Source organism: Diplotaxodon limnothrissa, linkage group LG15 (genome assembly GCF_057381915.1).
Source record: "Diplotaxodon limnothrissa isolate DT_005_m linkage group LG15, D_limnothrissa_male_GT1.1, whole genome shotgun sequence".
Classification (NCBI taxonomy): domain Eukaryota; kingdom Metazoa; phylum Chordata; class Actinopteri; order Cichliformes; family Cichlidae; genus Diplotaxodon; species Diplotaxodon limnothrissa.
The window spans coordinates 3096854-3113217 of NC_140610.1; the positions used below are offsets into that span (position 1 = coordinate 3096854).

At 41.6% G+C, this 16364-nt stretch overlaps 1 protein-coding gene across 4 annotated transcripts in view; it reads right to left on the reverse strand.

The window, feature by feature from the left end:
* nrxn3b (neurexin 3b) overlaps window positions 1-16364 on the reverse strand; it is a 335382-nt gene that overhangs the window by 226993 nt on the left and 92025 nt on the right. For all 4 annotated transcript variants that reach the window (XM_085371806.1, XM_085371807.1, XM_085371805.1 and 1 more), the window contains one exon: window positions 6766-7149. In XM_085371806.1, the coding sequence (XP_085227932.1) occupies window positions 6766-7149 (384 nt within the window). The remainder of the gene's footprint in view (window positions 1-6765; window positions 7150-16364) is intronic.

Here is a 16364-nt window from a genome sequence, read left to right on the forward strand (position 1 = left end):
CATTTGAATTTAGATCACAGGAAGACAGTTGCTGGCAGGGGCAAGCTCCTGGTCACAGCCCATATGATGGGGCCTATCAGGGCTACGGCCCTGTTACTACACCTGCATACTGTTCGGCTTTGGCGCTGCTTGGCTGGCATATACAAACATGCATTCACACAGGCCTACTGGAGTTAATCATAATAATGGATGCAAATATATACAGTGTGAAGACACAGAAACATATGGTCACAAGAAACTGTAAATGATGAGACTTAAAGCTTTTTATTCATCATATTCACCAGGTGCATATCCATAGTACGCACGCACACACACACACACACACACACACACACACACACACACACACACACACTCTAGCTACCATGCTGACACTACATCTGTTTGTGCCATACCACGGCAAGCCTCTGATCACAGGCGCTGTCATGTCTCATGGGCGAGGTTAAAGCAGATTTGCCAAAAGGTGGGAGTATATGTGGGGGTGAAGAGAGAGGGAAGTGATAAAATGGGAAATGCGGAAGGTAAAAGAGAAGGAAGAACATCAAGAGAGAAACAAGAAAGGGAACAAATATGATAGGAAAACCGAAACAAAAAAACAGATAAAAGGCAGAAATCATCTGTATACTAAACCCGGCACTGATACTAGGTAGAAAGCAGCAAGCAGACAGCAGTGCTGTTGTCTGTTAATGTCGCCTGGTACGATCTTTGATCTCCTCAAAGAGTCTAAAATATCTGTCAGGTTGCATTTTCGTTCTAGTAAACAGAGCAAGAAAATTGCCTGCTTTTTAGCTCCCGGTGGAAGAGAAGGAATTACACGGAGCGATGTGCTCCATTCAATACAACTGTGATGAAATCATCGTGAGACTTTCATTTCTGATGATTCCATTATTTGAGATCCAAAAATATAATCAGCGAAAAATGGGCTGAAACTACTTTCATGGGACCTGGGTTTTCCTCTGCTAAAAACCATCAGTGGTACATAAGGAGGAGGTTTTCCACTTCCACCCGTGGTGCTGCAGAATACTTCCACAAAGAATTAGTTAATCAGTAAAACAAAATCTGTCACGGTCCTGGGGTTCTGTGGAGTTTTGCATTGTTAGCTATATACTGCAGTTTGGGTTTCCTGTTTAAAGGCTTTGTTCTTATATTTGGATCCAGTTTCCATTATTTGTTTTTAACCCCCTAGGACCTGGCATCTACATATGTGGACATCACATTTTGGGTTATTTAGACCAAAATACTCAATTTTGCTCTACAAGGGCCTGATATCCACTTACGAGGACATTATACTGCTACTGTTCTACCGAATATCCTCATATGTGGCTCAAATGTTCTTAGAAACAAAAATTAGGTAAAAAACAAAATCTGGTAATTCTTTGTTTTTACATTCATCGGGACCCAATCAGCCCAAATATCAAAGAGAAATTAAAAATGCATGCAGTGGAAGAGTTCGGGTCTTAGGAGGTTAATTCATGTTTTTTCAACTAACATGCTGAGCTGTAGTTTCTAGTTTTTATGGAGTGCTGGATGGTTTACGCCCCTAATTCTTTTTTCCAATTCTTAGTCTTAATTTAGCTTCAGTTCCTGCACCGAGTTTGTTATTTCTGGCATGTTTCGTTCCCTCTGTGCTTCTTCCTTCTGTTTTTGCACCCTCATCTTTCAGCGTTCCTCTCTCCCTTCTTCATGTTTAGAGCGAGTTGTCTTGTCTTTGTGTTTAGCGATGTGTCTGTTAGGTCGTTTCCCATTTTTGACAGGCAGTCTGATTATCCTGATTACATTCACCTGTGACCTGTTCCGCCCCTGTTTCTTATTTCCCATTGGCTTCAATATATAAATGGCCTGTTTCCCCTGCTTGTGTGCTACTCTCTAATTTGATTAATCCTTCTGTTTTTGGCTTTGCTTGTGTCTTGAACTTGCTCCTGTACTACTCCATTTTGCTGGTTGTTTCTGACCATCACTGTGCAGTACTGTTGGTCAGTAGTGATTAAAGTAACTTTTCTTTGATTGTGAGTCGGTGCACCTTATTTTTTTAACAAGAGAGCTGCAGTTAAGACGTTTCAACACTTGTGGCAAATGGGACTGAAGCTAATCTCAAAGTGTTTCTAGCACGTCAACAAGCTGCATTCAAAACTGGATCTTATCTAAAACAATCCGTCGCATTTCAGATGTTAATACAGAACCAGAGGGAAAAAAGTGGAAGAAAGTGGCTTCTTCTGTTGAGACCACAGGGAGGCGATGAATAAACATTGCCCTTCTTATCGTCACATACCCAAATACACATGAATCTGTTCAGCTGCCTGGCTGGAGTAAACTGACTGTGCTTCCCACCACCGGTGCATTACGACAGTCATTATCTGAGAAACCTGTGTACATACTTTATTGATTTACCCAACTCTGACTTTGCTGGTGTGAGAAGTCTCTGACTTCAGGAGTTGAAATCTATTTGACTAAAATATCACAAAACAAAAGTCTGAGGCTGATTCCAACAAACAAAAGACAAGCTTATTTACATTAGATGGAAAAGTCACCAGCAAAGGCCAAACATTGTGATGTAAATGCATAAGCCTGGTTACACTCCCTGGGAGAGTGCTGATCTTTATCATTTCACCCTTTGTCTCATCACACACGCGCACTTCTCCGCTGTACTGTATAGCGTGCTTGAGATCAATAGCGAGCGCCATGTGCAAATACATCTCAGTGGTTGTTTGATATTGTCACCGGGGAGCTCCAGGGTCTGCTTAAAAGCATGGAGGAGAAGGAAAATAAATTCCTCTACCAGCATGACTAATATAATCCCATTCAGTCTAAAGTGTCGCGCATTCATTTTGAGAAAAAGAAAATACCTCATGCCGTTTCAAGCCCAACATTTCAAATCAAAGGATCACTTAAATCAAGGGCTACTGTTTTCTAAACAGGCAGATGTATTCTTTTCTTCAGTGTGAGAATATGCAGTAGTTGTCATGGTCCTGCGACCATGACTCTGTGACTTTATGTTTATGTACTTATTGTTATTACTTTCATTATTATTCATGGCTGTTTTGGGATGGTTTGTGTTTGGGATTTTAGACACTGGGTTCTGGGTTTGTGCTCCCTCTGTTGGTCCCTGGTGTTAGTGTTCCCCTGTCTCGTCAGGTTAATCAGGTCCAGCTGTTTCCCCCATCTGTGTGTGATTTCCCAGGGTCTCTTTGTGTATTTATAGCGTGTGATTTCCTCTGCTCCTCGTCGCGTCGTCTGTGTTCCTACCTATGTTCATCCTCTGTGTTACCCTGCGTACTCTGCATCTACCCTGTGAAATCCTCTGCGTGCTCTCCCTGCTGTTCTCCCTTCGTGTTCAGGTTTGCCACTCCTTTGTGTAGTTTCACCCAGTTTAGTTCATCCGTAGTTCTGTTTTGCCATCTCCTCTTTATGTTTGTTATTATCAATAAATCACCCTCACACCTGAATAAGTGCTGCATTTTGGGTCCTCCTTCCACTTTCCACACGGCCGCTGCCCCGGACCGTGACAGTAGTAGACCGTCTGCTAACATCCACGCCTTGAGAAATGATTCTTTTTTTTACCACTGATGTAATGAAGAGGCTTTAATGTGACTGTGACCTCCCATGTTTAGCCTGCAGCTAAAGGTCAAACACGAGTATGAAGCCACGAAACCTAAAAAGAACAAGGAGCTCAAATCAAAGGAGTTCCTATTCAAAACAAACAGTGAGCACTGCAGAGGACCTAAATGCAATAATTCACCTTTAGGGAGTAACACTGAGATCTGTCTTCACTTTGACAGCTACAAATCAAAGCTTTCAATTTATTGCTCAGCCTTCTTTACGGCCCTTTACCTGTGGTCGCGGGCTTTGGTTAGCGACTGAATGAATTAGATCACTGATACCAGCAGCCCGAGATGAGACTCCTCTGCGGGGTGGCTAGCCTCACTCAATATGAGAAAGTGAGCCGCAAACTGAGAGGGCTACAGTATCGAGCTGTGGTGCCTCTGCACTAACAGGAGCTCTGGCTGACATGGTTCAGGCCAGACCACAAGGACAACACACTGTGTGGGAAGGATGTCGAGGCAGCTCTGTCCATGTTTTTACCATTAAGACACCGATTTGATATAATTAGTTTTTGGGTTGAAATTTTCTCTACATCTGAAGAAAGACTGAGTTCTTAAGAGAAGGCTGGAGGAATCGCAAGTAAACTGTTTTTGTGTAGTACAATATCCAGCAGCAGGTCAGTGAAAGAAAAAGGAAAGACATAAAGATATACAGGACTCTTTAACCGTGCTGGTTTGTGAAGTCCTGAAGTGGGTGAATATGACCAAGAACGACACTGTTCAATTATCTGTTCACCATAATTTACTAAATGATCATCACGCTGTATTGCAGGAGTCTGAAGACGCAGCTTTAAGGCTTTTCATGCACTGCCTTTCAGAAACAGATCCATCCATGTTTTTATGCAGCGTATGACTAAGAGTTGGGTATTGAGATATTTTGTGTTTGAGGAGGATGGATATCGACAGGCTATAGACAACAAAAAGGCAGAAAGCAAACAGTATGGACCAGAATTAAAAAACGGGAATCTGAACGCTCACCATCAGTGCACCTCAAAGCCGGTGATGAATTCTGCATTTACAAGAGCAGTGTGAGTTTCAGATGCAAACATTAAATTAACAGTATGGCGTAAAATGTTCATAACCTGAGATGTTTTCATTACTTATCACAATAACTTTAGCTTGTTAAGGTTAATGCAGTGAGTGGGCTGCTTATACAACACTGTGTGTATGTCGGAGATCATTGTATATGCAGCTGTACAGTTATTTGCTTGTTTGTTTGTTTTTTCATGATATTTGCTGTTGGCAAGTGTGAAGTTGGAGTGGTACTCTTAGTTGCCTGCTAATTAAAAAACTGGAGCACTAAAGGCCAAGATATCCTGACATCCTATTATGTGGTAGCTGCCTGCAACAAACAGCACTGCCTGATGCACTCAACGGACAAACAGTCATCAACAGTTAATGCTTATCTTTCAAAAACAACAAAAAACTTTAGTCTCCAAACCCAAGCCATGAAAATCCAAATGATACCCTCAAGGAAAAAAGCTCCACAGCCAAAACAGACTGCATCATTTCAACTGTTTTGGAATTTGGTGAAGTGACATCGTTCTCACCAGGATCAGGAAACAAACCATTATGGAGTGGCCATGAAAAATACCTGTTTCAGCTGCTGTGTGTGTTGCAGTCCAACATTATCTCAAATTCTAGCAGCATAACACATAAAGATGATGCATTCACTCAGTCATAACAGCATCAGGAACATCACCATGTCATTACACCTCAAGCCTCACTATTTAACCCCCCAAAACAATCCACTGCTGAACAGTGTAAAGCTTTGTTCTCAGGCAGACCTGCTGAGTTGTCAAACAATGGCAAACGGTTTGCATGAATGCAGAGATATGACAATTATGAAACTGATGTGCGGGAAGGAGCAGAGCAGGACAAAGACGAGTGATAAGTTTTCTTCCCGAAGGTTTAAGGTGACAGAAGTTCACTGACTGAGTGGTTTTTAGCCAGGCACAGCTGGCTTCACACATCTGGCTTTTTCTTTTCCCCTTTTTTTGTGCAAATAAAACATGACGGACGTCCACACTACGCCAGGCGCAGCAGTCGGACTAGCACAAGGTTAACTCGATGAAAAGAGCCAGCTCCCACTGGAATTTCACCTCTTTCACATTTCAACATTCTCCACATTACTGCAATGCAAAATTTACTTTTGCAGAAAAATTATTTATGATAGTACATTATTGAATATTGATCTGTCTTTTCTAACTCTGAGCTACTTTATGATTTCTTTTTTGTAAACATGCAGTATCAGCAACAAAAAAGGGAACAAATTTCTGTCTCCACCTGAATGCATTTTCCAAACCAATGACTACAAAACAGACCTACATCTACATTGGGTACATTTTGATTTCCCCCCTTTGAATGCGTTAATCAGTCAATACTGTCCCACATACTACACTCACACTTAATGCTGGCTTTAAGCACCTACTCTCTAGATGCTCATTATCCGTCATACACGTACGATTCTTTACGGGCCTCGAGTTCTTGGGAAAGTACTTAAATCTCTCCACTGAATCCTGAAAATCTTTGTAAAATAGTGAAAGAGTCAAGAGCAATCTGAACAATAGTCCAATAATATACTCTCCCACAGCTTGGAGTGTCCCTATTCTTTCCATCTCATAAAACCTTTATGTGGCCAAGCTCTTAAAACTCAGACAAGGAGAGCAAGAGACAAGTTCAATTTCTCTCTAGAATCTTTCCCAGGAAAGAAAATGCTTGAAAACCCTCCTATTAAATCTTTCAGCAAATCCTTCCATAAATAATGTGAACCAAGTGTGCCAAGTCACACTTCTGTTGTAACAGAGCGCTGTCCACACCCTTAGAAAATCTATAGTTAGTAAGCAGCAGCTACACCGCCACCACTTTTCAACCATATTTAGAAAAACAGACAGAAAAGATACTTGAACTCTGCAAAGCTACTTCACTGTCAACCACTGCACCTTGTAAGATGCACAATATACTGTCTAAAAGCAGCAAAACACCGCTCCATAAGCTCACTGAAGAAATGGTTTTTAGAATATAAAAGGAGAGCTGAGTGAGCCGCATTAAAGGTCTTGTACTCTCAGACCGATAAACCCTCTGCCAAAGGCAGTAAGATTTTAAAATCATCACCATAAGACGCAAGACAAACAGTACGCAGAAAGTGGCTGGAAAGGACTCTCACCTCTCTCGCAGGTACTATCCCAAAAGCCGGTCCCGGTACAGTCACAAATGAAGCGGTTCCAGCCCTCCTTACAGACCCCGTTGTTCTTGCAGGGGTTGCTGTCACACTGTTTCCCCGTCACCTTACTACACGAAGACTTGATGCCGGTCATGTTCTGCGACTGAGCTATCTGCCGGATGTCCTTGCTGCGGCCATCGATGAACAGATCCCGAACACAGCCCACATAGCCGTAGTTGAGCATAGCTGTCCAGAGCTCAGTCGGGAGCACCAAGCCCATTCGGCTGTCAGGCAGACCGCCCAGATAAAGGTCCCCTTCCAGGTCCAGGATCTCATTTTCCCCGCTGGCTGTGAAAGGGGTCCGACGGCTGTTTACTGAAATGATGCCTGAAGGGGGGAAAAGGCGATTACTGACAAATAAAATATCATTAAATCGACTTGTGTTAGAAAAATGCTGGGGTATCCACTCTGACATGTTTCTTGGTGGTGTTTTTCAAAGCAGGCCTCGTATTTTACAGTCTAAGTGATCTGCCATGTTCTACTGGCTGACAAATAAAAACACTGCTTGCTTCAGCTACAGTTCTTGAACCCAAGTAACATCTATTACCTTTAGTCTATAGTTCTTTCCAGAACCTTTCAAAGAGACTGACAGTCATTTTTTTTCATTCATCAAGGTGAGGACAGAGCTGAAAATGACAGATTTCTTTTTGTAATTTTGTACTTGAGCTTTAACAAAGTAGAGATGCACTCAGCAAAATTGTGAAAGATAGAAATAGCGCAGCACACCACCCCGTGCTAAAGATGTGGGCTGAGTAAGTGGAGGTGCAAACCTATGTTTGGCAGCCAAAATTGCACTGATCACAGACTTTAACAAGCTCTTCAGGGAAACTCTATTTGTGTCACCAAATAACAGAAAAGAAGGCTGAACGAAAAAAAATCAAAGAAAAAAAACCCTCAAATCTGACAAAACTACTCGTCTCCTGGGAAAAGGTTACAGAGCAGGTCACTGTCTGCACCTGTGGACACTCAACGATCGCTCATATAGTACTGCCGAAAAACACTTTAGAAACTCCTCATTTCTTTTTATTTTGCAAGGACAAAAGGTGTAACGATTTATTGAAAGATGCACAAACATACGTGGAAAAACGGTGTTTAAGGCAGAAACTGTGTAAAAGCCTGAAAGTCAATATTTGGTATGACCAACTTTATTCTTCAACACAGTCTGAATGCTCTTAGCCAAGCTTTTATGTCACGTCTTTAAGTAATCTTCAGGAACAGTTCTCCAGGCATTCAAAGCTCTTCTTTGGACATTTCAGCCTTTTGTTCTGTTCTCTGTCAGCATGATCCCACACTGCGTCAGTAATATGCAGGTCTGGGCACTGGGGAGGCCAATCAGTGACTGATGGTGTTCCACTGTGTGTTTTTCTATCTACAGAAGCTATTGCCAGTCAGATGCATTCCAGATTGCACTTCAAGGTGGATCAAAATCTCATGATGTCATGGTACTGAGTCTGGGACCCAGTGTTTGTGTTTTTCTGGGTTTTGTATATTCTTCGATTTAGTGTTTTCCATGGTTTAGTCTCTTGTAGTTCTAGCTCCCTACGTTCTCCTGTATTTAGTGATTTCTTGTTCCCAGATTTGTTACTGTGCCTCCTCCTGTGTTCCACGTCTAGTTAAGTTTTCATGTCTGCTCTTCCACAGCTCTGGTGTCTAGTCTGCGTTTCTGTTTTTGTTTCCTGTTTCCAATTTTATTTGGATAGTTCCTTGTCTTGTGTATAGTGTGTTCAGTTTCTGTGTGTGATTAGCACTAGCTGTGTTTCCCTCCTGGTTTCCATCCCCCTGGTTTTAGTGGTTTTTTTGCTTAGTTTTGTGAGTGTGGACGCTTCATCTCTTTGCTCTTTAATGCTTTGCTTCTTTTATTGATTTTATTGATTTTTATGCTGATTTTTTCCCTTTTTTCCTTATGAGCTTACCTGCGATAGCTTCTGGACACTCATAGATCATTAGGACTAAAGTGTTCTTAACAGAAACAGCAACATTTTTATAGTTACCTTATCCTCAGCGCTCCGTGTGTCTGTGGCCTAGACACAGCTGAAGCCTGATTACAGCGTCTGGGCACCGAGCAGCCTCAATAGCCTGGAAAGGGGCTAACCGCTAGGCTAACTAGCAACAAGATGCCTTCCCTCTCCACAGATGACTACCACAGCCTCCTGCAGAAGATTGCAGTACTGGAGACAAAAATTCATCGCTTAGAAGTAAACGTGGAGGTAAATGGACTGTGTGGAAATGAAACAACCTTGCCTTTGATTCAAAACAATGGCGATGAGCAAGCTAGTACACAGCTAAGGAGCACAGATAACATGACCAAGAAAGTAGACTCTGTGCATTATTATAAATCCTCAAGTGATAATCCCCCCTTGGACTGTCTTGGTGCAAAACCAAGACATAAATCATGTCTCCTGGAAGGGGGAGGACGTACCACAGGCAGGGCACAGCGAGCTGAAATCTCTGAAACCGACTGGCTTTCACTTCCTACGAGACAGAGAAGCTCTTCTACCCCTGTATACGGGAGGAAACAGGACTGGACAACCGTGAATAGGAAGAATAACAACAAACCTCCAAAACAACTGAATGTGAAACTGCAGAACAGATTTGCTCCACTATCAAAGGACCCTGGATCTATATCGGACAACCATCCATCTAAAAGTAGCGAAGTAAGGTCTGAAAATCTGCTGAATAGCAAAAGACCACAGGGAAAGCTAAAGGCTAGGCCTGAAACTCTGATTGTGGGTGACTCTGCCGTAAAGGATGTACAAAGGATGTGCGGTAAGAACACTAAAGTCCTCTGCTTTCCTAACGATATGGTCAACAACCTGAAGGAGAGAATTCTTCAAATTGCAGATGAATATCCAACTGTGACAAACATTGTTCTGCATACAGGGTCAAACGATGTGTCCAAACAACAGTCGGAGGTTCTGAAACGGGACTTTATTGGATTATTAAATACTGTAAACTCTCTGAATGCAGCTGTATTCATCAGTGGACCTGTACCGCCGGTCAGAGGAGGAGACGAGAGATTCAGCAGGTTGTTTACACTGAATAAATGGCTTATATCAGTGACCACAACCCACTCAGTGCATTTTATCGACAACTTTAATATTTTTTGGGAACGCAGGCATCTGTTCAAAGCAAATGGATTTAATTTTAACAAGTCAGGGGTGAAACTGTTCACCTCCAACTTGTTTTATTCCATACGTCATCCATCTGTGCTTGGTGCCAAGGCTGAGATAAACGAGGAGTTATCTCATAAAGAGGAACAAACAGTACTCCAAGAACAGACAAAGCCCAGCAGAAACCTTGAGGAGGAGCTCCATTTGCCCCCACCCGGGAAGAGCCTCAGAAAGGAAAGACATCTAAGGCATCTGAGGAAGAGCCTCAGAAAGGAGAGACATCGAAGGCAAGAAGAGGGGTCCCTATTTGCCTCCAACTCTCTCAACAATACCAACGACCAGGACAAGGGACCACGACCTTCCCCAGTCCCCCAAACCCCTGACAGGCCATCACCCTCCTCCCCCTCCCTTTCTCCCTCCTCCCCACACCTGAAATTCACTGAGGAGATGATGGAGCGGGTCAATGCTGGGCTCAGATCTACCCCCCGTCCCAATCCCTTTTTGTCCCCCATAAACCCCCCACCAGAGCGGCCAAAGGTTTGCCATCGAGCCCCACCCTCAACAGAGCAATCGAAGTCACATTGCCCAGCCTCGCCCCCCTTAGTTCCTCTTCATGCCCTGTCTCCGCAGTCTGATATGTGATATGTGAAGGGTCTGGGCTGTGAGGATTATGGCAGTGGTGACTTTTCCCAGGAGAAGCTGGGACCCTGTTTACTAGAAGGTTTTAAAATTTCTGTACTTTTAGGTGACAGGAGACTTGTGGCCTGGTCAAAACACAGAGAGCTGCACTCTAAAAGATCTTTAAACATAGTAAACATACCTTGTGTGCCACAGACTGCTCCCAAACACGAGGGGACAAGTAATACCTCTAAAACACTTAAGTTGGCTTTATTAAACGTTAGATCTTTAGCTGGGAAAACATTTTTAATTAATGATTTAATCACTGAGCACAGCCTTGATTTTATGTTTTTAACTGAAACTTGGTTGGACCAAAGTAACAGTGGAGCTGTTCTCATCGAGACGACCCCTCCTAACTACAGTTTCATCAGTGAGGCCAGGGCGAGCAGGAGAGGAGGAGGGGTTGCTGTCTTATTTAATGAATCATTTCAATGTAAGCAGCTATCTCCTGGAAGTTTTCAGTCTTTTGAATATGTGGCTTTACAGCTGAAGGCCCCATCCAAAGTTGTGTTTCTTAATGTTTACAGGCCTCCCAAATACTGCACAGACTTTTTTAATGACCTCAGTGAACTGCTGTCTGTGATCTGTGTTGATTTTGACTGTGTAATTATTGCTGGGGATTTTAACATTCATGTGGACAACCCTCAGGACAAAGGGACTAAAGACCTGAGTAACACTCTGGGCAACTTTGGGCTGACTCAGCATGTAACAGAGGCCACACATAATAGAGGACACACTCTTGACCTACTGATCTCCAAAGGCCTGAGCATTTCAAAGGTTACTGTGTCTGATGTGGGCCTGTCTGATCATTACTGTGTTTAAAATCTCAGCCCACACAAATATATCAACAACAGTGATCACAAAACGGTGTATAACTGAACACAGTAGTGCAATTTTTAACCAGGTCTTCCCATTAACACCTGACCTGCCCAGAGGGTCAGTCAATGAGCTCGTCAATAGCTTCAATGCTAACATGTTAAATGTAATGGACACTATTGCTCCCATTAAGGTGAAGGTTATCTCAGGAAGGAAAAAGTCTCCATGGAGAAACTCCACACTGGTGAAAAATGAAAAAAGAGAGTGTAGGAAAGCTGAGCGCAGATGGAGAAAAACAAACCTCCAGGTTCATTATGACATCTATAAAGAGAAACTTCACAATTATAATTTACAACTGAGGAATGCAAGGAGGTCCTACTTCTCTGACATCATCACTAAAAACAGCCATAATGCTCGGGTCTTATTTTCTACAGTTGACAGGCTAACAAACCCTCCTGTGTCAGTGGCAGCTGAACTTCATTCGACCATGGCCTGCAATGACTTTGCCAAATTCTTCACTGAAAAAATCCAAAAAATTAGACAAGCAATTGGTACATCAACAGCAGATCCAGGATATGTACTGTGTCCACCAAAAAACTGTTTAAACATCATGAAACAGTTTCAACCTATTAACAGCAAAGACCTGGAGGACATCTTAGGTAAACTGAACTCCTCCTCCTGCTGTTTAGATGTCCTGCCAACAAGTTTTTTCAAAAAGGTCTCAAAGACTTTAGAGTCAGACCTGTTACAAATCGTCAACTTTTCTTTATTATCAGGTGTGTTTCCAGAATCACTAAAAACTGCTGTAATCAAACCTATACTGAAAAAGGACAATCTTGACAAGACACAAATGAACAACTACAGGCCGATCTCAAATCTCCCATTTTTAAGTAAGATCATTGAAAAAGCAGTTTCCCAACAGCTCAGTTACTTCTTAAAACAGAATAATTGCTACGATGCCTTCCAGTCAGGTTTTAGACAGAACCACAGCACTGAAACCGCTCTGACCAAAGTGTTTAATGACATATGTCTGAATACAGACAGTGGAAAAATGTCAGTCCTAGTTTTACTGGATCTCAGTGCAGCATTTGATACAGTTGACCACAACCTATTACTCAAACGACTGGAGAACTGGACAGGTCTTTCAGGAACTGTACTAAACTGGTTCAAAACATACTTAGAAAACAGGAAATACTTTGTATCAATAGGTAACTTCACATCTGAGCAGACAAGTATCACATGTGGAGTTCCCCAAGGTTCCATCTTGGGACCCCCTCTGTTTAACATCTACATGCTCCCACTGGCACAGATTATAAACAACAACAAAATAAACTATCACAGCTATGCAGATGACACACAAATATATATCACAATGTCACCAGGAGACCGAGGCCCTGTACAGGCTCTTGGTAAATGCATTGAGGAAATCAATGACTGGTTGTGCCACAATTTTCTCCAGCTAAACAAAAACAAAACTGAGGTAATAGTCTTTGGCGCCAAAGAAAAACGATTACAGGTCACCAGAGAACTTCAATCTATACATCTAAAAACCACAAACCAGGCGAGAAATTTGGGTGTAGTGATGGATGCAGACCTAAACTTAGAAAAACACATTAAGACAATAACAAAGTCAGCTTACTATCACCTCAAGAATATTTCTAGGATAAAAGATCTGATGTCTCAACAGGACCTGGAAAAACTAGTCCATGCATTCATCTTTAGTAGGCTTGATTACTGTAACAGCATCTTTACAGGTCTACCTAAAAAATCAGTCAGACAACTACAGCTCATTCAGAACTCTGCTGCTCGAGTCCTCACTAAGACCAAAAAAGTGGACCACATCAGTCCAGCTCTGAGGTTCTTACACTGGCTGCCTGTCTGTCAGAGGATAGACTTTAAAGTTCTGATGCTGGTCTATGAAGCTCTGAATGGTTTAGGACCAAAATACATCAGTGACCTCCTGACCCAGTATGAACCTTCCAGATCCCTCAGGTCATCTGGATCCGGTCTTTTATCAGTTCCCAGAGTCAGAACCAGACACGGAGAAGCTGCATTCAGCTTTTATGCTCCTTATATCTGGAACAAACTCCCAGAAAGCCTCAGATCAGCTGAAACACTCAGTTTATTTAAATCCAGGTTGAAGACTCACCTGTTCTCAGCTGCATTTGAATAAAGCACCAAATCCACACTTTTAAGCTTAAATTTCAAAACTTACATTTAACTACTGATTTTATCTACTGTTCTGATTTTATCTGTTTTGATTTTATATACTGTTTTGTTTGTTTGTTTGTTAATTAGTTAGTTAGTTTATTTGCTTGTTTTAATCAATTTTAAATCATGCTTTTTATTTGTTCTTGTTTCTAATGTCTCTGTAAAGCACTTTGAATCACCTTGTTGTTGAATTGTGCTATACAAATAAACTTGCCTTGCCTTGCCTTAGTTTCCCCAGTTTGGTTTGAAATCCATGTTTTTGTGTTTCTGCCAAAATAAACGGTACACTTTCAATTTAAAATAAGATTCTGTTTCCATCGTCTGCCTTTGGGTTCACATCTATCTAATCAGCTGGAGGTCAGATGCATCAGGTCCTGTGTGAGGTTTTTGCTGGATTTTCCTTTTCTTGAGGATATGACTTTCAGATACGACTCATCAGCAGCAGATACCCTTTAAGGCCAGCCACTTCTTCCTCCACTTGTTATTTTGTAATAAAAGTTATTTGAAATAACCTTGCCGGTGCAAAAATACCATTATATGCCTGTCAAACTGTGTAATCTTTCTTTCAACTAAAGAAATGAGGACAAATTATGTGTTTTTGTGGCAGGCTGCTAGTAACAAAGTGCCTAAAGATTTAACACTGGTTCTTTGCTGCGTTGTCCTAGCAATGGGTCCAGAGGAAATAGATCACATTTTACAGCTGCACTTTAATGCAACAGGTGAAATAACCCCTGCAGTCACGAGACACTCTTTTTGTGCTGTGGTAGACTGTGTTATATTGTTCATGTTATTTTCCTCACACTTCAGATCTTTTCAAGTTAACATTTGGTGTTAGACGTACAAATAACAAACTCAAAGGTAAGCAAAGAGAATCTGGTTTGTCTCCCAAATTATAGACTTTTCTGTGTGTGTGTTTTTTTTAAACTCCATAAAAATCCCCCAGATTGCTCTGCGTGTCTATAAAACATCATGCATACATAATGTCATTACCCAAGGCCATATATTCATATTTTATGTCAAGATTTTTAATTATTTTAACACTTTTATGACCTTATTCGATGATTATGAACTTACAGGAAGAAATAAACAGGTTCATTAGCTCTTTTTCTACTACACTGCCTCTACCCGCAGCTCATTATCAGCTCTTTTTAATGCGAGGGACACAACAGATGAAAACATCACTTTCACTACAAAGCCTAAACTTGGCTTGTCTGAAAGTGGTGCACTGTGAGTTCTCACTTTATGTTATATTCACCTTGCCGTCCTTCAGAGAGAGATCCTGGATATAGCTCTTGGTGGACAGAAAATTTAATTCACTTGCAACTCCTATTAACATTTCACTCAAGCCACAAGTGTGATTATGGCTGTTCTTAACCATCCCTCAGTCTGGTATCCATATATCTGTCTCATTCCTCTTTTTTTCCCCCTGAAAATCCTACTTTTTACTCTGCTATCGCACTGGGGGCTGTGCCGGTGATTAATCAAAGCAGCGAGCTCTGACACATGGCTAAATTGGCTGCTCTAATATGATATATAACATGGGCTGTAATGCCGTCTAACACAACCAAGTCCTCTGGAGGATCTCACCTAATGCAGAGATTGTGTTGGGTTCGGAGCTCAAGGCGAAAGAAGTTTCGAGCCCCTTTCTCTAATATAATCTTCTTCTAGTACTTTCTGTGTATTTGCCCATGTTATGAGGTCAGAGAACATCCAGATATCGGTAGGTAAGAGGAAATGGACTCAGTAGCTATCTAGAGAGAGATACGACTTTTATCCTGGCAATAAATCAATGCTTGTATTAATATATTGAGATGGTTTCCATCATCTCGCTGTGGGGATGCAGGAAAAGCTGGAATACGTAGAATCACTGCAGCATTGCAACATTTGAGCTGGTATAATTCACTGTAAGTATGCACAAGTTGTATTTTTTGAAGCAAAGCAATTTCATTACATCAAAGCTAGTTTCACTAGTGTTACGAAGACTGTAGTCAACTGAGAGATAAATGGTTATGCAAATGAATTCATGTTTCCCTATTTGTAGTTGCTATTTTAGGTTTTTTAGTTTTTGTTTGTAATTGACTGAAGAGTGTGTCAGTTTTTGCAAAATGTGAGTGAACAGTCAAGCGAGCAGTTCTGCAGTTTTGGCCATGCTTTTGGATTTTGGTTGCATTTATGTTTCTGCACTGCTGTCAGATTCACTTTGTCCTGTTCATTTATATACACATATAATATATCCATGCTCTGTCACCTGCCGTTCTTCGTCTACTGTGCAGTCAAGCTTTCCAGTTGTGTTTCCAAGTATTTTTCCTTGTGTCATGTTCTGTCTCAGCATGTTCACTAAAGATTTGGATTTTATCCAGATTAACGTGACAAGAGTTTGTCCACGCCTTCGTGGGCTGAGTGGGTACCAATCAAGAAAGAAGCCTGTGCTCCAAAATCAACAGTTTTCAAGTTCGACTAAGCTTGAAGCTCGGTCTGTGCCATGAAACCAATGAATTTAAATGAACTCTACCAAATGTGCTAAGAAAAAAACAAATGAATATCCAGCCAGAATTATGCCAGAAACTTGTTCATGGCAAAAGTGTCTGGTGCTAAGTGACACAAATATCAGTGTGGATGTGTGTATGTATGCTTTTGACCCTGTGTGGAGTGGAGAAAATCCAAAATAAATTGAAAGAGTTGCTTTTCAAATTCATTAAAGATGTATGGCGTGCAGTCATTTCAGCC